The 23,254-nt window shown below is 39.2% G+C and overlaps 2 protein-coding genes across 3 annotated transcripts in view; one reads left to right on the top strand and one right to left on the bottom strand.

Moving 5' to 3' along the window:
* Window positions 1-16,553, bottom strand: part of itga4 (integrin alpha 4) — a 41,599-nt gene extending 25,046 nt beyond the window's left edge. For both annotated transcript variants that reach the window (XM_035941504.2, XM_035941505.2), the window contains exons 1-11: window positions 16,177-16,553; window positions 14,608-14,826; window positions 13,632-13,750; window positions 11,614-11,714; window positions 10,929-11,061; window positions 8,755-8,822; window positions 8,474-8,606; window positions 3,553-3,638; window positions 3,311-3,373; window positions 3,088-3,228; window positions 2,110-2,218 (exon numbers count right to left, since the gene is read on the bottom strand). In XM_035941504.2, coding sequence (XP_035797397.1) covers window positions 2,110-2,218; window positions 3,088-3,228; window positions 3,311-3,373; window positions 3,553-3,638; window positions 8,474-8,606; window positions 8,755-8,822; window positions 10,929-11,061; window positions 11,614-11,714; window positions 13,632-13,750; window positions 14,608-14,813 — 1,159 coding nt within the window. In that variant the 5' untranslated portion in view covers window positions 14,814-14,826; window positions 16,177-16,553. The remainder of the gene's footprint in view (window positions 1-2,109; window positions 2,219-3,087; window positions 3,229-3,310; window positions 3,374-3,552; window positions 3,639-8,473; window positions 8,607-8,754; window positions 8,823-10,928; window positions 11,062-11,613; window positions 11,715-13,631; window positions 13,751-14,607; window positions 14,827-16,176) is intronic.
* Window positions 1-23,254, top strand: part of rpl8 (ribosomal protein L8) — a 95,461-nt gene that overhangs the window by 33,176 nt on the left and 39,031 nt on the right. The gene's annotated exons all lie outside the window — the stretch shown is intronic.

Genomic DNA, 23,254 nt, shown 5'->3' with positions numbered 1-23,254 from the left:
GGCTACACAGCAGCAACAGTTTGTCATTACTGTTTAATGAACTTAATGACACACTCCGCCCCTCACACACACACACACATGGTGAGGTGGTTGTGTGTACGCGTTGTGTAGGGCGTTAAAGGGTGTTAAGTCGTGTTCTGTGTTCCTGGGTTATCAGGATGTCACAAATGGTGGCGGTGGGTTGCGGCCACGCGGTGCTAAGATGCATTTTAAAATGTGTTTTTGGTTATTTACCACAGTAGCAGTGATGTTCTAGTACTTCATAGTGCTGCGTTGAGGCAGAAGATCTGTGCAAAAAGCCAAAACTCCCTAATTACCACTGCTGAGGTTCCCTGGAGCAAAGGAGTGAACCACAGCTACTCAGCTGGAGCTGGAAAACCTGAAGATGTACTACTACTACAAACATTACTATTCTAACTTCAACTGAAGAAGTAGTAGTATCATAACGAACAGAATCTTCAGTGGTTTTAACAACAGTAACGGCAAAAGGAGAAGTAGTATTTATAGTGGTAGCAGTAGTTTGGATACTTCAACTTGTTTGACCCTAGTACAGTCATAGAACAAATGACTCGGCCACCCTTGTTTTCTTCTATTCCTTGTTCATTTCAATGCCTGGTACAACTAAAGCTACATTTGTTTGGACAAATATAATGATAACAAAATAAATATATCATAAGAGTTTAATTTCAGAGCTGATATTTCCATGGTTTTCTTGATAATAACCAAAATCAATCAAGTTCTTCCATCAGTAGCTGTGGCATTGCTGCCAAAAACAGCTTTTAGGATTCCATGTTTTCTTTTCTGTCTGTTTTAGTCACATGATCCACACAGGAGTTAGTACTTGATGATTGCAGCTATACGTCTTGGCTGCTCGCCACCAGCTTCTGACATCGTTCTGCTGTCACAGCAGCCCATTCCTGTTGCACTAATTCTAACTAAATTGCTTTGTTTTTGGGCTTGTGAGTCTCCATTTAGCGTTTGATGATTTTCCACAGGTTTTCAGTTGGATTTAGATCTGGTGATTGAGCAACCAAGGCATGATTCCAATGTTCTGGTTCTCCATCCAGGCTTTAACTGACCTTGTCTTGGTGGAAAATCCAGTCATTGGAGGCAGGAAAGAGTTTTCCAGCTGATGGAAGAAGACTGTTTTCAAGAGTAACCCCAAACATGACCTGGTTCATTAGCCCTGTTCCACCCAGACTGAAACTACCCCAGATCATCACTGATCCACCCCCATGTTTTACTGTAGGGGCAGACTGTCTGGTTTGTAGCTTCTCCAGGCTTCCTCCTAACCAGTAAGTTGGCTGGAGTGGACATCAACTGAAAACTGGATTCATCCCTGAAGAGAACCTTAGTCCAATCATCAACAGTCCAATCCTTGTGATCCCAGCAAAGCGTAACCAGCTTTCCTCTGCCTTTCCTTGATGAAGGGCTTCTTCCTGCCCTGTGTGACTTCAGACCAACTTCAAGAAGTCTGTTTCCAACTGTCCTTGCTGAACAAGTCACATTTCTCCACAGTGTCCACTCATTTTTAAGGTAACTGGAGGTCTGAGGATGATTCCTGACATATGAACAGATGAGTGACGGTCATCTGGTGGGTAGAAAGACGTTTCCTGCCACAACCAGCTAGCAGTTTGGTAGAACCATGTTGGGCTTTGTTTTTTCTTGGTGTAATGAATGGCTGTCTTGGAGATCTTCAGTTTTTTCGCTACATGTCTCTCACTCATGCCAATTTCCAGCAGTGTCAAGATGGCTGCCTTCACATAATTCTTTAGTTTAAGGCATTATGTGAGAACTGACAACTTCTGAGTTGTGGTATGGCTTGAATGTCAGCAGGAAACCACTCTAGGTCTTTGCATGTGCAGTGCTGCTGATGACATGAAATGTCCTCTTATATACCCTGGGAATACAACGAAGCTGAAGCATGTGAAATAGGACATAAAGTATTATGGAATCAGCTGCATTTTTTATTGTGTTCATTGTATTCTTCAGGTAATGTACCTTTAGTGGTACCAGGCATTGAAATGAACAAGAAATTGAAGAAAACAAGGGTGGTCATTTTTTCCCACGACTGTATAAGCAGAGAAGTGAGACTGTGGAGGTCGTTACCGGGGTAACCGTCGTCGTCCAGGTCTCCCAGGTCGGCGATGGTTTCTCCAAACCGGGCGGCGTAGGCGTCGCTGCCGCTCAGCTGAAACTCGACCTCCAGCAGCTTCGCCTGAGAGGAAACGGATAAATGAATGATGAGGGCTACATTCAATTTAACTGTTTCACTTTCAAGGTCTTAACTTATTGGGTCACTTTAATGCAACAGAACTTTCTGTAACACTTGTAATTTTCTCATAACCACAAAAAAAAATTCAATTAGAAAATGAACAGTTTGAAACACTGCAATTAGCAAAGCCTGGAAATGAGGATGTACGTTACATGGTGCAGCTGATGTTGTCGTCAGCAATTTCACACATTCATGCCGCACTTCCTGTGTGAAAAGTACGCTTTTGATGGTCTCGTGCGGTGATGCTGCATGTTTTAGATCTATCACACGGCTGTAGCTTGACTTTAAGAAATTAGCTCGTAAGTATCAGACAGTAAAACTGGATTTTTCCCCAAATCATTTAGCCTCATTTTTGAGAATCTTGAGAGCTAAACTTCTATATAAATGTAAATAAATCTTTGCTAGATATACTGAAAATTACCCAATAAAACACCAAATTAATGTACATTTCCTTCTACTACATTTATGCAAAGTCAAGTGCATTGATTAAAGAGATTGGGTTGATAATTTTCCGTTTGCATTGCTTAAAATTTTTGCAAATGAAAGAGACGTTCCTGTTTAAGCTCAAATTTCCAACCATGTGAAAAACGTGACAAAAATATGACATTAGTGTTTGCTTTGTGTATTAATTTGACCATGCTGAGGTCTCCTTATTAAAGCACACATTTTTTATCGGACATTATACTATTTACTGATTCTATGAGTATATATCACTGCATGCAATTAGTGTAAGTTATGAAAGTGGGACATAAAGATCCCAGATTCACTTTCATTAAAGAACAGTGTGTGTGTTGGAGTGTTTGTGTGTTTACCTGTCCCTGGTTGATGTACACATGAACTCTTCCTTCCTCTCTGGCGACGCCTGTTGCCATGGGAGCGCCGACCAACAGGTCTGACAAACCGTCGGCGTTCAGGTCCACGACACAAACGCTGGAGCCGAAGTAGGATCCCAGCTACACAAAGACACACATGCTGACTTTGCTATTGTTTTCAATGGAGGACGCTAATGGATGCTAATGCTAAGTGGCTTCCTACCTCTTTTCCGGACACTTCAGAGACAACTCGCAGCATGTTGGCGTCTACAGTGAAGATGTAGACCTGCACAGTGTGCACGCACACACACACGCACGCACACACACAGATTTGAACCATTACAGCTACACCACAAACAATATCAACAAACTCAACAACACCTCAGCTTTTATTAGTGAATATGAGGTGGGCTGGATTGTCATAAACACAAACAGATTTTCAGTGGCAGGTATTCAGGTCCTTACCTTGCCCTTCTGGTTGTATTGCGGAGCTCCACCCACCACCTCCACACTTAGAGGACTCAAGAAGTGACCGGCTCCGACAGAATAGCCTGAAAAGCAGCAGGACACGCTGTCAGACTTGTGCGATGTTTACATAAATACTCCAGTTAAGTGCATTTCTGTACTTTGAGTAATACAGAGTAGAGTCACGCAGTTGTGCTCCACTATTTGACAGCTACAGTCACGAGTAAAAGTTTTACACAGCACATTTTTGAAGACAGAACTAGGAATCATCAACTTTTCACATGTGACCTCTTGAAAAAAGCAGCATCTAGTTGGGCTTTGTCACATTTCAGATGTTTAAGAGTTGTTTTCATTATCACCAAAGAGATATTTTTTCTCGAAACTTCTAAAGTCCTTTCATGAAAATAATTGCTTGAGATCTGGAGATGGAAAATTATCTTCTTTTTTTAAAATAAAACTCAAAATGACAGATATTTCAAAACACCCTTCATAATCTCAATTGTTGATGAAAGAAACAACAATTTGTTGGAGAAACTGTGGCAAAATTGGAAACCACACTCACATATTTTGGGCCTATACAAAATTGAAACAATTTTGGGATTCAGGCAGAAATCAGATCCATTTTAAGTGTTGATTTGTCCCTTGAGCCATTGTTCTATATGATCGGCTCCATTCCAGAGGAAGCGATGGATTAAAAAACAAGACATATTTATTCCATATCCTACTACTGGTGGCAAAGAAAATGATAACTGTGTCCTGGCTCCGCGTACTACCTTCCACCCTCCACCAATGGAGAGAGAAATTAAAAAAAGTGGATTTAATGGAAAAAGTAACAGCAAAACTCCATTTGAAACTAGTTTCCTTTATGAATCTATGGGCTCCTGCTATTGCCTACTTTAACTGAATTTGATTTTACATATTTAACAGGCTGAGGGAGATGTTTTTGTTTGAATTGAAAGTGGAGATGTAATGATATTTGTGTCTGGATTGTGTATTTTTACATGTTTCATAACCACTTGCTGCTCTCTAATTTATCTTTAAACATAATTCTCCTCTTTCTGTGGGTTTAGATGATGCCATGAGTTTGTCGTGTTGCTGAATTGTATATCTGTAATGTTTATCATGTATATGTTTTCGTTTGTCCATTTTTGAGCTGCATATATATATGTATAAAAACATGTAGTTTAAATTAAAATTTGGTTAAAAAAAAACAAAAACTCAAAATGACTAAAACTGTACCATTATCTGAACACTTTCAATACATTTCCCCAATAATGCTTCCACACTTAGGCCTAAACCTTTACTTGCACAGTGTGGTTGTTTTTATATAACTGGGTGGAACCCGTTAAGTCTCGGTGTTGTAGGTATGCATTCAAGCTAGTGGTTATACAACCCCTCTAATCCACAGGTGACAGCAACACCCCAACAACAGCAGCGAAGAAGAAGAAGAGAGCTTCGTAGAAATATCGACTTTGCAGATGTTTTGTGAGGAAGGAAATGCATCGGTGCAGCCATCCTGCTCATTCTGCTGCTGCACGCCAACCTGAAAGCTGCTGCCAACATTTCTACAGCCCACCCTGACATCCACCTCCTGGCTCCGAGTCTGTCCTCCTCTTTGAGGGATGAAGTTAGTATCATCGCCCTCGACTCTCTGTTGAGTTGAGCTCGATGTTTATTCGTGGGAGACCGATGAAGTCAGAGCCCAGAAGCCAAACATTAATGCTGTTTCTACTCTGCATTTACAGGAGGAGTTTTTCCATGTCAGTTGGCCAACTTAAGTAAACTCCAGAGTGCACTTCTTAGTAGGGCTTTGACTGCTGGTCTTTAGCGTATAAAAGAGAATTACAGTAAAGCTGCATTGGTTCTGACTTTTAAACTTGATGAAAATGAGCCTAAAACAACAGCATCTTCACGCACTGATCCTAAATCTTTCTTTGTGCCACTGAGTGTTGCACAAAGAGGGCCAAGGCTTTCAAATATGTTAAACTAAAACTGCCACTTCCTGTTCCTTTGTGTTGCTCATATATATGTAAACACACTCCTACCTGAGGACAAAACTTTACGTGAAAGCTTCCATTTCTGTTACAACTGAAGAGACAACATTTCACAATCTGAGATGGGTTTACTGTCTGATACTCGACTTATTAGTCTTTAGTGTCTGTGCATCTTTTTTGTCATTAGTGAGACAAGTGAAGGTGTTTTCTTCCAATAGATGTGAAAATAAACACCTTCAGTTAAAAACATCACACCCTTCTGCCAGGCTTCCTTTTCAACACTGAGAGGTGATGCATTGTCAGAGTGCACTGATGTAACCCCATCATTGTGTTTTTGTTTTGCTGCGCTAAAACCATCTCATAAATGTCATTTAGTCCTTTTTTTTTTTTTTTTTTTTTTTTTAAATAAACCTGATTCTTGCTCCTTAACCAGTTTACTCAGTTTTTAAGTGCAGAACTCCTGCAGGTAAAATATAAGATTTTTAAAGTCTGTTCTAATGGCACTTGATGCTTTATTTGTCTAGTAAATGTCATTAAGATAAGTACGGTTCAGAATATCTGACTGACAAACTGATAAGACAGTTCAAATGCCATCGATTGAACAATCAGACTAATGCATGTAGGACAGAACTCACGTATGAAGATGTAAATGGAGACATGCAAGTTTCCTGAAAAACGTTCTCGTCTATAATTTCACACTAGAGATACTAACACCCAAGAAAAGAAGCCATATACCAGCAGGAAAGCAAAATACTGCTAATAAGTAAACATGAATGTAAACAGGGAAAATGTCAATATATAATTGCGAGACGTTTTGTATCATAGTTGACATTTTTGCTGTTTTCAAGCCTAAAATCAACATGGCCGCCTATAACCAAACACCACATGGCATTTTAGGGAAAGATTCTTCTAAATATTATATATAAAGTTGAGTAAAATTGAAAGTTATTTATAAAGATATTGTAGTAAACCTGTTGACTACTTTATATGAAATAAGTCAGAAAGCCTTGGAGTCTTGCCAGTCTTTTCTTCAGGAGGAAATGACATCATGTGGAGCAGGTCATGTGATCTGGGATTAACACACTTCCTTGAGAGGTGTTTTTGTAATGGGGAACTTAGCGGACACAGATACAACTTGTTATTTTCCATCTAAAATTTGATATATTTCCAAAAAAGAAATATGTCATGATTATCTCAACTTATTAAAAATAACACAATCCAAACTATTTCTGAATCAGGTCATTTTATTGTCATTTAGCTAATTAGAAGGTGGTGGTTATTAAATTCAGACGGTTATTTAGTTGACATTTTAGTAATATCCAGTCATTTTTATTAATAAGCGATTGGTTCCATAATTAATAATTATGGAATTTGTAAAGACATGATCATAATGACCAAAAAACATTTGTTTTTTTTTTTACTTTTAATAAAAATATATGCATGATACATCCCATGGACTTCAAAAGTCCCTGAATCATAGATTGACCCAATTAGATTCTTAAATATTCTATAATGTTTTGAACTGTCACCTGGTGCCTGAATGGTGTGTTTTCCTATACATAAATAAAGACATTTTCATCATATATTGATGCATAAAGAGTTGTCAGAATCTCATAAAAAACAAACTTTTCACTTGTGATACATCCTCCCCAGTATTCATACGGAACACGTGTCCATGGGTGCAAAACTCTGACTGCAAATTCTGTTTGTTTAAAAGAACATTTCTCAGGGAGCGTTCGAGTTTTTGCAAAAACTCAGCACCTGTTGTTTATGAGCTTTGCAAAAACTGTAACTGTAACTGAAACTCACAAAAGAACTGCCTCCTGCAGCACAAAACACGGTCACAATATAGTAGATTGTGAGGAAAAGTATTCACTCTGTAAATGTATAATGTCTCGACAACACGTAGTTCGACACACACACTTTAACTATCATAACTGCCCACAAAAGGCAAGAGAAGGTGTTTTAAGATCAAATTCAGGACTTTGTATTAGCTTCTACAGTGAACATGCTGAAGACAAAGCGTGAGGAAGGACAAAGTGTCTCTGTGTGGTGGAATGAAAGGAAATCCCACAACTGCAGCTGCAGCTACAGCTAAAATTATTCCATGTAAAATCAGATACCACACGGAAACTGAGATAAAGAGTCCACAACAAGCCATGAGCAACCGCAGCCACTGAAGTCATGCAAGCACCAACTAAAGACGTTTCACACAACAGCAGACGTTAATCATGATAATATCTTCATTACGGAAGCTCACTGTGGACGTTTCTTCTTGTATCGATCCGCAATGCAACATTTAACGCTGATCCTGTGACTTCATGTCTGTGTATATATCCACGTCTTACAGCAGGGGTGTCCAACATGCAGCCTGTGGGCCAAAACCCGCCCTCCCGAGGGTCCAATCCGGCCCTCAAAGTGTAAAAATTCCAGAGAAGAGATTTTATATGCAAAAAGAATGATGGATCTACCTGATCTGGTTTCAAATCTACCACCAATCAAAAATGAATATGCAGTCATAGCACCGGCCCTACGCTGGGCTCTCCAGGGTTAAAGCCCTTTTAATGCAAACATGCTCGTGAGCAACGGGAGTCTCAACTTAAACTCTTGTAAATATTTGCTTTATAAAGCAGGAAGGAGAATTCTTCTTAAATGTATTCAGAGATTTACTTCACATGATCGATGCATCATGGGTTTTCCTTCAATATCTTTTATCTTTTTATACTTCTTCCCATCTTTCCATAATAATACTGCTCCCTTTCACAAATCAAGTGTCAAATTTACTGCACTAGACAGAAACTTACCACACCCCTGGTACAGAAAGTTACCAATAGAGGGTAAAAAAACATGGGGCCCTAATCGCAGCAAATTGGTAGTGGCAGCAGTATTATTAGTAGTACTGGTACAGCAGCAGGTGTATTAGTTACCCAGGTAGCTTCCAAAGCTGACGGCTCCGTTCTCGTCATCCAGGTACACCGACATCCCTCTGCTGGACGTGTTATAGACCAGAACCGAACCCGTCCAATAAGACGTCCCCGGTGCCCCCATGATGATCAGATCCTGAGAAAACACAATATTATAATGTGACGTCTATCTGCCTAAAAAGCAGATGGCTTCCATTAACATGTGCTCCTGAATGGGTCACTATTAGTCTCCTGGTGGAAGACAAACAAGACTTAGAGGAGCTCGTTGCCTGTGTGTTACTGACCTCAGTCAGGAAGTTGGAAATTCCTGCCTGACATGATCCATAATCCTCACCGAACTTCCTCTGGTGGTCTGAAAGAGACCGACAGGCGGGTTGAGAGACGGTGAACAAACCATCGAGAGCACAAAACACAAATGTTTTCCGTCTGATGCTGAACAGCTGTTGGTTTCAAGCACTCCACTGTCGTTGAGATGACATTCGTTGTCTGAATGCATTCCCTTGCCCCTTACCATCAGATTCTACTCTGAGCCATGAAACTAAGCCTTAACCCTCAAACAGCCCTTTGAAAGTGCAGCCACATTCAAAAAAGAATGGGTCAAATGAATTAAAATCAAAAATGTGCACAACAAATGGCAGTTCAGTGCCGATGTGATTGACACATTTTGGTTCTTAAGTTATAACAATAAGTAAAAAACAAATGAATAAAGAAAACACAAAACAAGAAAAGTGAAAGAAACAATGAGCAAGGCATCTCTGGGAACAATAAACCTGCCCCGTCTTGGCTTTATGGAGCTTTTTAGTGGGTTTAAGCTCATTGTTTAGGTGCCATTAATCAACTTTACAACTCTGGTTCACTTTCGCTGCTCTCATAATGTCCTTGTCAGCTACAGCAGGATGTAAAGCTCTAAACATGCCCTGTACGCCCAGTTAGTGACAAGCAGGGGAACATGTCGAGCAGCTAAAGAACCACATCAAAAACAGAGATGAACAGAAACTCAACTCTATTCTAAATATACATGAAACTGTTTGCTACCAAAGATGACAAACTGTGCCTCCAAATAGGAACAACAAACAAATAACATATAATAAAATCCTGATAGAATGGATGGACTGATTAGCCTCAAAGTGTTGTCATCAGTCCATCACCCAAGTAGCTTCTTTAGTTGGAGATTGACACATTACCCAAGTTAAACAGGACACGAAACAGCCCAGTGTTGGCAAATCATGTAAAGAAATACATGTGTTGGACTTATTTGAGAAGATTTTACACCTAAAACGATGCATATTAAACTAACTAACTTATGCTTCTCGCTGCAGCTCGTCCCCACATCACTCCTACGTCACTGAGTTGGTGAAAAGTCAAACGAAAGCAGCTGCAGTTGAGCAAAACATTGCGCTTGATACTTATAGTGTAATAGGAATATTAGGATTATGTATCCCTACATTACATCACTTATTTTATTAAATCTCCATTAGAGTTAGATATCTCAGTACTTTGTGCAATGACAAAGTCAAAACTAATATCATGTACAGGGGGTCCTCGGTTTATGAAGTCCTCGACCTACGGCGTTTCGTCAGAACTGTTTACGTGGAACTAGTTGACGAGCGGAGTGGATGAATACGTCGTCACGCAGCGCTATAAGACGGCTTTGTTTCCATTCTCTGGTTGTACTCCACCTTGGATTGTGCTACATTCACTAACTTTTTGTCCTTCATTATGGCTCCCAGCGTAAGCCAGACTCTTCTGATGCTTGGAAGAAAAGGAAAGCATCTCCATGGAAGTGAAATTAGATAGAATAAAATGCTGGGAACAGGAAGAAATACCAACCAACATGGGTCAAGTTGTAAAAACAGGTCAACATATTGTAGTGACCCTCTGTGATGAATGAGTGAGACTTTATCTGGTTCTCTGCTGGTTTATTGAACCTTCACACAGGCTACTGTGGACCGTAGCCAACGCCAGAAGAACTAGAAAAACCCCATAACTTAGCTCCAGAATTAGCCACCGTTCCCAGCTCTCTCTACTGCTGACTCTCAGCCAATCAGAGGTGAGCTAACTAAACATGGCACGTTCACTGACATTAGGTAAATCTGGAACTGAACAATAAACATTGAAACATCAACACCAACAACAATATCAGTCTGTTACAATATTCTGTTATCTTCCTGTAAAATGATTACATTTCATACATGCATGAAAGTCATTGGTATTCATGACTTTTATGAAGAACTGATCGATACTGTGATGCACGGAACGGCTTTGTTTACATTTTCGCCGGAGACTTACAGTGAAAATCAGATTACGTAGGAATGGAACTCTGACGAAAGTCGAGGACCCCCAATAGTTAGGAACAAAGTGGGTGCTGCAGCATTCTAGAAAAATGACATTTTTTTCTATTTGTGTGTGTGTGTGTGTGTGTGTGTGTGTGTGTGTGTGTGTGTGTGTGTGTGTGTACCTCTGTAACAGGGGATGATGGGTTGGACGTTTCCCAGGTCGCTGCCGTAGCGATAACAGACGCCGTTGGGCAGCTTGTTGTTCTGACTGTCTTTCTTTGAGTAGTAGACGTTCTTCCAGCGGTGTGCGCATGCCTGAACAATGCAACACACACACACACACACACACACACACAATGCAACACACAAACAACAAACATGTGACGTCGATTCATTACTAAGTCACACGTTAGAGTGTCGCTATTCCCATGACCTGTGTCACTGTGTGTGTGGTGTGTGTGTGTATTTGTGTAGCATTATCAGCCTTGTATATTATGTATTTCATTAAATGTGCGATCTCCAGTGAGGAGACAGTTGGTGCTGTAAATACTTTCTCGATCACATCACTGTCTGTTGACAAAAGCCTTCAGGGTTTTTTCAGTGCGTTTCCCCATCATGTAACTGTTCCATAATGACTTTATTCAGACATGACAGTGCTGTTATTGACAAAACTACAGACTTGGACACGGTTATGAGGAAATGTTACTTATAGGCTTCGTCACAATTATGTTTTGCTTTGTCATTTTATCTGCATGTTCTGACATTAAAATAAGGAATGAAATAAGAATCACATTACAAAGAAAGCGAGCCGAGGCTTCACTGGTGGTCATCAGTCATCGTCATAAACATGCAGGAAGTATGCATTACCAGGACGTGTCCTCCGTTGTCTCCAGGCTGTCTGGACAGACTGACTCCCAGCCACTGGCGGTCACTCTCCGCTTCACACGTCTTCCCACACGTCGACACGTCTGCACACAAAAACAAACTTTTCACACTTCTGACAACATGCCTAAAAACGCATCTGTATACATATCAAATAAATGGATGGGTCAATATATAATGGCGAGATTTTTTGTATCATAGTTGACATTTTTGCTGTTTTCAGGTCTAAAATCTACATAACCGCCTATAACCAAACACCACATGGCATTTTACAGAAAGATTCTTCTAAATAATATATATACAATTGAGTAAAATTAAAAATGAAAGTTATTTCTAAAGATGTAGTAAACCTGTTGACACTTGACTCACACACTACTTTATATTAAATAACTCAGAAAGCCTTGGAGTCCATCATGTGGAGCAGGTCATGTGATCTGGAATTAACACATTTCCTTGAGGTGTTCTTGTAACAGAGAACTTAAAAACTTCAAAAAAACCTAAAATTATCACAAACAGACAAAAAACGTCCACAAAAATGCACAAAATCACCACAAAAAGACCTAAAATGCCCACAAAATGGATTGAAAATGACCAAAAAACAAAATGAGCAAAAAGACACACAAAACAACCACAAAAAGACAAAATATGACCACAAAAATGCAAAAAATGACACAAAATGACCACAGAAAAACACTAAATAACTCAGCGAGACAGATAATTATCATATAAAGACACAAAATGATGAGAGACACAAAGTAACTACAAAATATGACAAAAGGACCACAAAAACGTCTAAAATCATCACAGACTAAAAACGGCAACAAAAATGCACCAAATGACTACAAAACACCTAAAATGCCAACAAAACGGACTGAAAAGGGTCAAAAAAGAAACAAAATGAGCAGGTCATGTGATCTGGAATTAACACACTTCCTTGAGAGGTGTTTTTGTAATGGGGAACTTAGTGGAAAGTCATTTCTCAGGCACAGATTTCCACATAAAATTTGATATATTGCCAAAAAAGAAATATCTGTCATGATTATCTCAACTTAATAAAAAGAACACAATCTAAACTATTTCTGAAAAAACTCATTTTATTATTTTTTAGCTAATTAGAAGGTGGTTGTTATTAAATTGGGACGGTTATTTAGTTGACATTTTAGTGATATCCAGTCATTTTTTATTAATAAGTGATTGTTTCCATGATAAATAATTATAGAATTTCTAAAGACATGATCATAATGAACATAAAACCATTAGTATTTTTAAATTTTAATAAAAATGTATGCAAGATATGTCCCATGGACTTCAAAAGTGCCTCAATTATAGACTGACACGGACAATTTTGAGTCATTTTGAATCATTTTTGTGTCTTCAGGATAATTTTTCGACTCATTTAGGACAAATTCCATGTCATTCTGGACAGGTTTTGAGTAATTTTGAACAATTTCCGAGTCACTTTCAACAAGTTTTCGGTCAGCTTGGATCCTTTCTCGTCATTTTGGCTTATTTTTGTGTCTTTAGGATAATTTGAGTCATTTAGGACAAATTTCATGTCATTCTGGACTAATGTTCTGTAATTATAGATCATTTTCAAGTAATTTTGGATGATTTTCGAGTCATTCTGGACAATTTTTGGACAATTTTCAAGTCATTTTGGACAAAGTTTGAGTCATTTAGGACAATTTTCTTGTCGTTTTCAATAACTTTTTTGTTAGCTTGGATATTTTCTCCTCATTTTGGATCATATTTGTGTCTTTGGGATAATTTTTGAGTCCTTTAGGACAAAAATCATGTCATTCTGGACCAATTTTCCGTACTTATGGAGCATTTTCAAGTCATTCTGGATGGGCCAATATGTAATTGCGAGATTTTTTGTGACCCGGATCATAACAGATTCGTATCGGTATAAGCATAAAAACGTTCCCTGATGCTCTTCGTCTTTTGATCTAACTTCGGTGTGTGTCACTGGATTGACGCTGCAGAAAAGACTCGACACACACCGGCATGCATGTGGTGGCAGCGCCGGTGCTCAGACGTGACGTTGCAGCGGAAAACGGCACCGGGAGATTCAACCGATGGACTATAGGGCGAGTTCGCTACTGGAGCTCCAACCACCAACCTAAGACAGAGAGAGGGAGAGGCTGTTAAAGCAGGATCTTTATTTCTGTCTGAATGGCATCTGTGTGTGAAGCATCAAAGAGCTTCTCTCATTGGCAAGAATTGGCTAATTGGCGCTCACACACAAACACACACAGTCCTACTGTGTGAAGACGGCAGCTTACAGACTATTACTATGATAAATAGCTGGATCTAAATTTCCTGATTTCTGCTGCTCAATATTTTTTACTATTTAAACGTCAGTGTTCATGACTGAGGAGATGAACCATCAAGACTATTTAAAACCCATCAATAAACATGGTACTAAAATGTAAAAGCAGATCAGTGGATGAGGAAAGTGGCTGAATAATTAACATGTTTATAAGTATAAATGATCAAAAACAGTAGCAGATCAATTGAGGATCAATCCCAGATCAGCAAAGGCTCAACAGTTGATCAATGGAGGATCAATAGCAAGCCGGTAAAGGAACTTTATCAGAAAAAAATATATATATATCAATTTCATATCAAAATAGTCCAAATAGTCCAGCTGATCAATGGCAGATCAAAAAATCATTACAGTCGAAGAGTGGATGTTCAGCAGAGGACTTGAATAATAGCAGAGGATCAATAATAAATCAATACATGACCAGAAAATTAATAAACAAACTGGTCAATCCAGGATCAATAACAGATAAGGAAAGATTTAGTAATTGTCAGCAGAAGATCAATAATAACCCTAACCCCAGAGGATCAATTGCAGATTAATGATTAATGGAGATTAATCAGAACATCAACAACAGATCATCTACAGCAAAGCAATAGAGGGATCAACAATAGATCAATAGTGGATCAATAACATAAAGTATAGATTCAGACCAGCTGTGAGATTTGTGCCGATGAAGCAGGACTGAGTATCCAAACATGGAGGAGCGAGGACCGCTGAACTCCAGACTGTGGTCCTGATCCAGACTGTATCCTGCAGCAGGATGAACCAGAACCAGAGCCAGGACCAGGACCAGAACCGGGACCAGGACCAGGACCAGGCTGGAGCGCAAACCAACGCTGACCGCTGAGGAGCCCATGATGGAGGACAAACTGCCGGAAAACAGAGACGATCATGAACAATCAATATCAATCAATAATTATGAGATCCAATGAAACGTCTCCAACTTTACTCGATCTTATATTCAATCCATCTTCAAACACAGAACTTTACTTAAAACTCTAATGAACATCACAATCTAATTATGATGAAAATATTTAATGATGCATGCTTAACTTTTTGCCAAAAACTAGACAAGAAGATTGATACCACACTCTCATATATGCGCTTTACATTTGAAGAAACAGCCAGCAGATTCTTAGCTTAGCTAAGCAAAAAGACTGGAAACAAAAGGATACAGTTAGCCAACTACAGCCCAACAACAACAACAAATAATACCAAGCAGCAACTCTACAGTTCTCCAATTATCATGTGTTCTATATGCATATATTGTTTATTTTGCATAATAACCTAACTGTAAGAAGGACATTTTACGGTCCTGCTAAAACCAGGATAACTGTTTCAAGTCTTTATGCTAAGCTACGCTAACCACCTCCTGACTGTTGCTTCAAACCTAAATCACACGTATGAGTGTGTGGTGTCAAACTACTCGTCTAAAAGTGAGCAAAAAGACAAAACATATTTTCCAAACAGTTTTACTTTTAAAAGCTGAAGTCAGATGTTGTCAAAAAGTTTGCTACTCAACTTCAGGGCTGCAACTAATGGCTACTGTCACTGTCAGTTATTCCATTGATTATTTTCTTGATCAATCATTAAGTTGTTTAGTCTATAAAAGATCAGAAAAATTAATTTAGATGTTTTTTTTCTTCAAAATGACTCAAACTGATTGATCAATGAACAAAAATGTTTAGTGATGAATTTAACAGTTGACAGCTAATGACTGATCATTACAACTCTAGTCAGTTTAGGTGAATGTTATATGTTCGTTTTAATCCTATTTATGAAGCACATTGGGTTAAGTAAGTTATAACTGGGATTATTAGAAGAAGGATATCGCTAATCAAAAAAATAATAAAATATTAAATCCAAAGTGAACCAGCTTGTTGCTTAATCAAACTGTTAGACATATTTCAGCTGTTCTATCAAATTAAACATATTATTTTATTCATTAAACTACTAAATATATAGTCTGAAGAGTCCAGGAATTCTAAACTTCTAGTTTAAATTGAGATATTTTATATTGTGAGTATATACTGGGCACTTAAACAGTTAACAGTTCTGCTTTTTAGATATCTAGAATAACACCAAACGTCTACAAACTTGCCTTTTTCTAATTTGGAACCTGTCCAGATGGTTAAGACCGAAAAACCAACAGCTTTCTGACTCTTCATCAACTCCATCCAGCACCCACTAATTCATTAACCGACTAATCGTTACCGTACCGGTGTGACAGCAAACGCTCTGCCCCGGGTCAGGCAGCAGATATCCCGGGTCAGACAGAAGCTCCGGTCGGTCCGGTCCAGATGTATGAATCGGTTACCGGGGCAGACGGAACGACAAGAGCCGCAGCTCTGGTGAACAAGTCCTCGTTAAATCCTCCTCCTGCCCGGCGAAACCTCCTGTTGCTCCTCGGTCGGTGCATAAACCGGTGGCGCACGAGGCTCCGCGATTCCCGCACAGAGAAACACGTGAAGCGAGAAGAAACTAAAATAAAAAAAGAAACCGAAGAGAAATTTTATATATATAAAATAAGAAAACAGAGTAAAAGCTGAGCTGAGTTTCACATGAAGTCAATGAAACTGAGAGCTGAGCGCGCGGAGACCCTCCCTCCCCTCCCTCTGCGCGCGCGCACGTGAGTAACGGTGTTTCCTCTCCAGTGTGTGTGTGTGTGTGTGTGTGTGTGTGTGTGTGTGTGTGTGTGTGTGTGTGTGTGTGTGTGTGTGTGTGTGTGTGTATATGTGTGTTCGGGGTGTAACCTCTGCTTTTATCGCCTGAGTGTGAATATATATATATATATATATATAAATGAAATAGAAAATAGAAAATATTTTTTAAAAAGTAAAACTAATGTATTTCTGCAACAGTGGGCTGTACAGGGTTACTTTATGCTTTTCATAAAGAGTAACCTCCTGTTATTGTAAGTACTTTAGACTACTTATTTAAAATTTAGAATGCCTATCCTTACTTCTAAATTTTCTTTTACACTCTGCAAGTGCTGGTTTTATTCAGAAATAAAAGTGTTTCTTTTCACGCTGCTGGACCATAAATGAAAAGCGTACAGCAGTTGACATTATACCATTTTGAAGTACTTTCTGTTTATATGTAAAGTAGTTTGAGTGTATAATTTGAGGACTGGAGTGTGACCGCAGCGGGACGTCACAGAGTCATGTGGTCTGTAATCCTGCTCAGCTGAAAGTGACGCCTCTGACGATATAAAGTATAATTAAAGCTTCGTTCAGACCAACATCACCACTGTTGATTCTTAGGACAGTGTCAAAAGAAAGTGTTGAATCGGTTTTTTAGACACGGAGTAGTTTACTAGATATAGATCTTGTATGGTGAGTAGTCATTTTGTATTAGCAGTGAAAAGTGGGGTGTTTCAGAGGTTCTTGATTTGACTGGTGGCATTTTTGAAGACACTAATTCAGCCACTGACTGGTGAAGTGAACAGCACTGATTATCTTGTTGTAGTGGTTCCTGTAAGGTGGTGAAAGACGTTGGGCAGCAAGTGAAAAGTCTGTTCTTGAAGCTGATGTATTTGAAGCAGGTAAAATGGCCTTAATTTTATATATTTTTTTTAGCACTTATTTAACCAGGTTAGTCCCATTGGAATCAGAGATCTCCTTTACAAGGGAGATCTGGCCAAGAGGACAGCAGCATAGTCACATTAAAAACAATAAAGAGCAGATAAAACTAACGTTAAAACTCGCTCACATATAGCACACCCTTAAAGCACACAGACAAGGTAGACTGTAATGATTTCACCAGACAAGGGCTTGAAGTTCAAGATGAGTTGTAATTTATACCAAAGATTACGTGCCAAATACCTAAATGCTTTCTTGCCCAGTTCAGATTGTACTTTGGGAACGACAAACTGCAGAGTATCCATAGATCGGACATTGTGACTTCCATGTTTCCTTGTTAAACAACAAGACAAATAGGAAGGAACATACCCAGAATGGTTCTGTAAATAAACACCTATGACTGAGGCGCCGGGCACTTAAAGACGTCCAGTTAACTTTAGAATAGAGCACATACTGGTGAGAAAGGGGCCCACATTTGATAATGAATTACGTTTTCTTTTACAACATGTGGATGGCCAGGTGTGTCTTTTACTTAGGATAAGATGTCAGCAGGATGCCCTATGCTGGTAAACATTATGTCCTACATCCATGCATTTGTTACTTTGATGAGCACCGCCTACCTAAACATTCCTGCAGACCACGTACACCCCTTCATTGATCCCTGCCACACTGTCAAAAATGTTCAGGAACAGTTTGAGGAACATAACCCAAGAGTTCAATGTGTTGACTTGGCCTCCAGATGTCAATCAATCCCATCAAGCATCAATGGTTTGCAGTGGAAAAATGAGTCACGTAAGCTCTACTTTCTGTGGACCTAAATGATCTACTGCTAACGTCGTGGCACCTGATTTGATAGGAAACCTTCAGAGGTCTGTGGAGTTCACGCATCGACCGGTCAAAGCTGTTTCGGTGGTCATGGGGGATTGACAAGATATTTAAAAGATGATTTTAATGTCGTGGTTGAGCAGTGTGTGTTTTGGCTTCACGTTTGCATAGTAGGAAGAAGTGGTGATAAACCTTAGCCACATGCAAACCATCACAGTGCAAACATGGGGATGTTAAGCAGGTCTGTTTCCATGTTCACCATTTCAAAAAAGTATATTAGCATGCTAAGAGTTGCTACGTAGCACAAAACACAAAGTAGAGCTTAGGCTGATGGGAACGTCAGCAGTTTTACTGGTATTTGGCTTTATGTGACATTTTGACCCGCTGGTGTTTCGCCAAGGGATCGCCAAAGTCTGTTGGAGTCATTTTTGATTTTTAAAGTTGTTTCAGGTACCAGTAGAAACATGTGAAATGTCTACATGATCACATTAAATCCAATTTGAATAACTGAGGGAGGAGAGCTATAAGTTAACACAGGTTTTATTTGATGAAGATTTTGGCATTGATTAAATCTATTAAACAGCTCTAGAAAGACAAAGACTGCTATTTATAAGACTCAGGCTAAAATAATCATTGGATGAAAGGAAACCCTGCACACTGGAACTCAGTACAATCATCAGACTGTTCTAATGTTAATTATCAACCTTCTAAACATCACTATTGTCAGTTAGTTTTACCTCTGTACATGCAGCATCTGTTAACATGGCGTCAGACTGTTAGTTATTTTCCTTGTAGGTTACCAAAGGAACAAAAGACTCCTCCTAAAAAAAAGCAGTTAGTCAGCCAACTGATCCATCCAGCTACTACGTGTAAATATTCACCCAAAATAAATTCCTTATAAGAAGTATTTTGTGGGATTCCAAGTGTTTTAATTCGGCCTTACTGGACTCCTCTGTAAACAATGACTGTAGAAGAAGGTGAAGTAGTCTGAAGTGATGAACAGCTGGTGGTAGCTGTGTTTAGTTCGAGTTCAGGAGAGGAACATTTGTCCTGAAAGAGTCAGAGAAGAACTCAAACCGCTGTGTGATTCATTCCAGACCTTCAACCAGCCATCATTAAATAAACCAGAGGGACACAAAGAGAAGAGGGAGATGATCTTTAGAGTTCTTTGTTCAGAGTAGGGGTATATATGTCCACAGATAGATGAACAAGAAAGAGCAAAGAGGTCATAAAGTAGTAAACCAACCCAAACTCTTCATCTTAATGAATAGCTTGTCCTTGATGAAACATCTCTATTCATTTCTATATAAGGACTACATCAACTACCAGCCTGGTTTTTAATAAAAATAGGTCCAGGCTGGAGGACCGTTAAGTAGCAAACAGCCTGTTTTGGTGGATGTCGGACAGGAACTCCGCTCCACGTACACATACACATTCACTCAGTGTGTTTGTTGGCATTTCCTGTTAATGACCCTGCAGTTATTATGCTGGAATCTGACCAGCTACTGTTCCCATCCTCCCACACACTGTGAGTGACCATATGTTTAAAAAAAGTCACGCTTCCTCCTCCTGAGTGCATTATTATTTGGTGTCAGAACACCTGGAAGTCCATTCTGTCTGGTATGAACAAACAAGCTGAAAATGTGTTTGTAGTCAGTTTAGTTTCACCTCTAACTATAGAAGAGAAAATCAGATTTATACCTGCTTAACCACAGTCCCTAAGCTGTTTTTATGTTGAAAAAGACACATAATGAGAAAAATAAGCAGTAAAAACCATGATACGGCAAACAACAATCTCAAAAACACAGATTTTCATGGTTTCATACATAACAAACCTGAAGAACCAATCCTCTCAGCTTGCAGGTTAGAGCTTTCTGTATCATTTTTCTTATTCAGAATTGTTCAAATATATTAATGGCCCAATCACTCCATTATTCTCATTTACCACTGTGTAACAGAGTAGTTTTAGATTATAAAAGTAGAGTTGGAGGGAAGAGGTAAGTGGAGAGAGGCATGGACCACATAGATGCACTTATTTAGGGAAAGCAATAGTGTAGAGTTACATCTAAGCCATTTTGAGGCAGGAAGGGATTATTTTTCATGGAAAAGACCAATGGAGTTGAACTCTTGACCAGAACAATGACCTCAGCCTCATCATTCCCAGCAGATTGTAGACAGCATGACTAATTTCACCATTAATAAACAACAATTATTATCATTGAACAACAAATAAAGTGATCTGAATCTAAATATATGCAGGTCTTGGCTTAGCAACTATCAGTTTGGCCAATTATAGGATCTGATATTCAGTATTTTTCCAACTTTTGGTATTATTTTGTTGTTGTTTTTTCTTTAAACCAATCTCCGACATTATTAAGTAATTTAAAAATGCACAACTCTACACCTCTCTGTGTAAGTCTATGTGTAAGTAATGTCCTATTTGATTGGTTACACATCATGAGTAAGTTCTCTTTTAATTAAATATATGCACCCATTCATGTGGAACACAGATATAAAAACAAAGTATTATTTTTGCTCTGTGATTAGGAAGCATGTACATTGATCTCTTATCTGACATTATAAAACCCCTCTTTCAACCCTGCTTGACTTACAACAGTATGTTTTAACTTTTAAATTTGCCAGTGACAAAGCTTTGGTGGGAACTTAACTCTATCTCAGCTCATGTTGGCTGGGTTTGTTGGAGTGTGAAGTGCTGCTGACATTGAGCTAATAGCGTCCACAACTGCCTTCCATACAGTACGGGAATAATACACAATGGATTTTTTTTAGTTTTGAAATGTATTTTTAGGTAGGATGTAAGCCCACAAACTCATGTAGTTATTGAAAGTCCTTCCCCAGTCATTGATTAAACCCATAAAAAGTCAACTCTGTGTTTCAAAGTTACGTGCTATTTCTGTTTCTTCTATGAAAGTAACACCTTAAAGTGGCTTAAATGCAACTCTACGCCGTTGCTTCCTCTAAAATGTGCAGATTTATGATCCACCCTGCAAGTTGACGGTACTGCTTCCTTATGTTTGTTACATCTGAAACCCTTGAAGAGGATTTAGAGATGGTCATGCAGTTTTAAGGTGGAAATGCTTAGTCATGGTGATTACTGCTTATTTTACTCATGGTGTGTCTTTTAGCATACAAAAACCACCACATAGACATGCTAACAAGGTACTGCTAACAATTAAAGATGATATTAAACCTATTAATTATATGATTCTTATGCGGTCGGCTTTGGAAAGATCCTCCAAACTTCTGTTATAGTTTAACAGATCTGCTGTGGCTACTACTACTGTACTAGGGAGCAGTTTAGCACACAATAAGTTACCATCTTTTATGAGCTGCCATCACATGACTGGTGCAGTAATTGGAGGAGCAACAAAGATGTCAGTGTCAGGATTTTAGTTGTTCAACCAGCTGAGACTCAGCAGGGTCACCAGACCGTCCTATTCATGTCCAGGTGATGGATGTGACGGACTGATCTGCTTTCTACTTTGCTTTCTAGTTCCCAGAAAATGGGGATAAACAAGAGATTAAACATGTTTGTGTTTCAGCGCAGACTGAGATCTCTACAGAAACAACCTAAAACACGAGTACACGAGAGATTTAAGTGCTTTTGTGTGGATGTGATCTGACAAATTGTCTCACTGCGGTCCTGCTCGTTCAGCCGCCAGAGTTCCTGCTCGCACTGATAGCATCCGTTTAGCTGCCTCCACTGTGAACTTCCACTAGCCTGCAATTAGGATGTCAGAGGTCACGACACGAAGATATGAAGCAGATAAACGGAGCTGGAGGATGAACTCTTTCACTGTCTGAAGTAGAAACAAACCACATCCAGAGTGACCACTTTAAACACACTAACCACTACATGTAATTACCGTCTCTTTCACACGTATTGAAAGCAGCATCGATGTTTGTCATTCAGTCACCGTGTGGTATTTGTGTGTATATTTCTTGTGTGAATTTGCTGACAGCTAACAGCTCTGGCACTTCCTCTGTTCTCTTTCATTTCCTTCTTTCTCTCATGGCCCTGAGGAGGGTGGCGATAAACTGCAGTTCTCACAAGTATATTTAAGAGAACTGAAGTCTGATTTGTGTTTCTGAGTACTCCAAGTCCTGGAAGCAGTGCCGTTACCATCCTGAGAGTACTTCCACACTAAACCAGTTAAACTTGTACTTCTATTTGAGATTATACAGTTTCTATAAGAAGTAAGCACCACACTCTGAAGTTTTCCCGTTTTATTGCTTCCGATATTAAATCATGATTAATATAAACTGGCTTTTAGACAAGAATTTATTAAAAAAAAACCCAACATCCATTTTGTGTCAAAGTATGAACAGATTTCTACAAAGAGCTCTCAGTTATTAAAAAATATAAAACATAAAATACATGATTGCATGAGTCCCTACATCATGATGCTGCCACCACCGTGCTTCACATCATGATGCTGCCACCACCGTGCTTCACATCATGATGCCGCCACCACCGTGCTTCACATCATGATGCCGCCACCACCGTGCTTCACATCATGATGCTGCCACCACCGTGCTTCATGCTCTATACACAATCTCTCTCATTGTAGCTGCTGAAGCCTGTAACTCCTTCTGAGGAATCATAGGTGTCTTGGTGGCCATTCTCACTTGTCTCTTTCTTGCACTGTGGCTCAGGTTGTTTTTTTTTTTTTAAGGATGTCCTGCTCTTGGCAGATTTACACATGTACCGTACTTCTACTATCTTTTAATGATGGTTTTACCTGTACTCCAATGCATCCAAAGCTTTTCAATAACCTTTTCAAAGAGTTATTTTGAGTGTTCTTTTATCTTCACGGTGTAGTTATATCCCGGAGTACTAATTCACCATTGACAGGACCTTCTACAAACT

The sequence above is a fragment of the Amphiprion ocellaris genome, chromosome 11, assembly GCF_022539595.1.
Source record: "Amphiprion ocellaris isolate individual 3 ecotype Okinawa chromosome 11, ASM2253959v1, whole genome shotgun sequence".
Taxonomy (NCBI): Eukaryota; Metazoa; Chordata; class Actinopteri; family Pomacentridae; genus Amphiprion; species Amphiprion ocellaris.
Note: the sequence above shows the minus strand (reverse complement) of the source record. Positions and strands in the feature narration are given on the sequence as shown.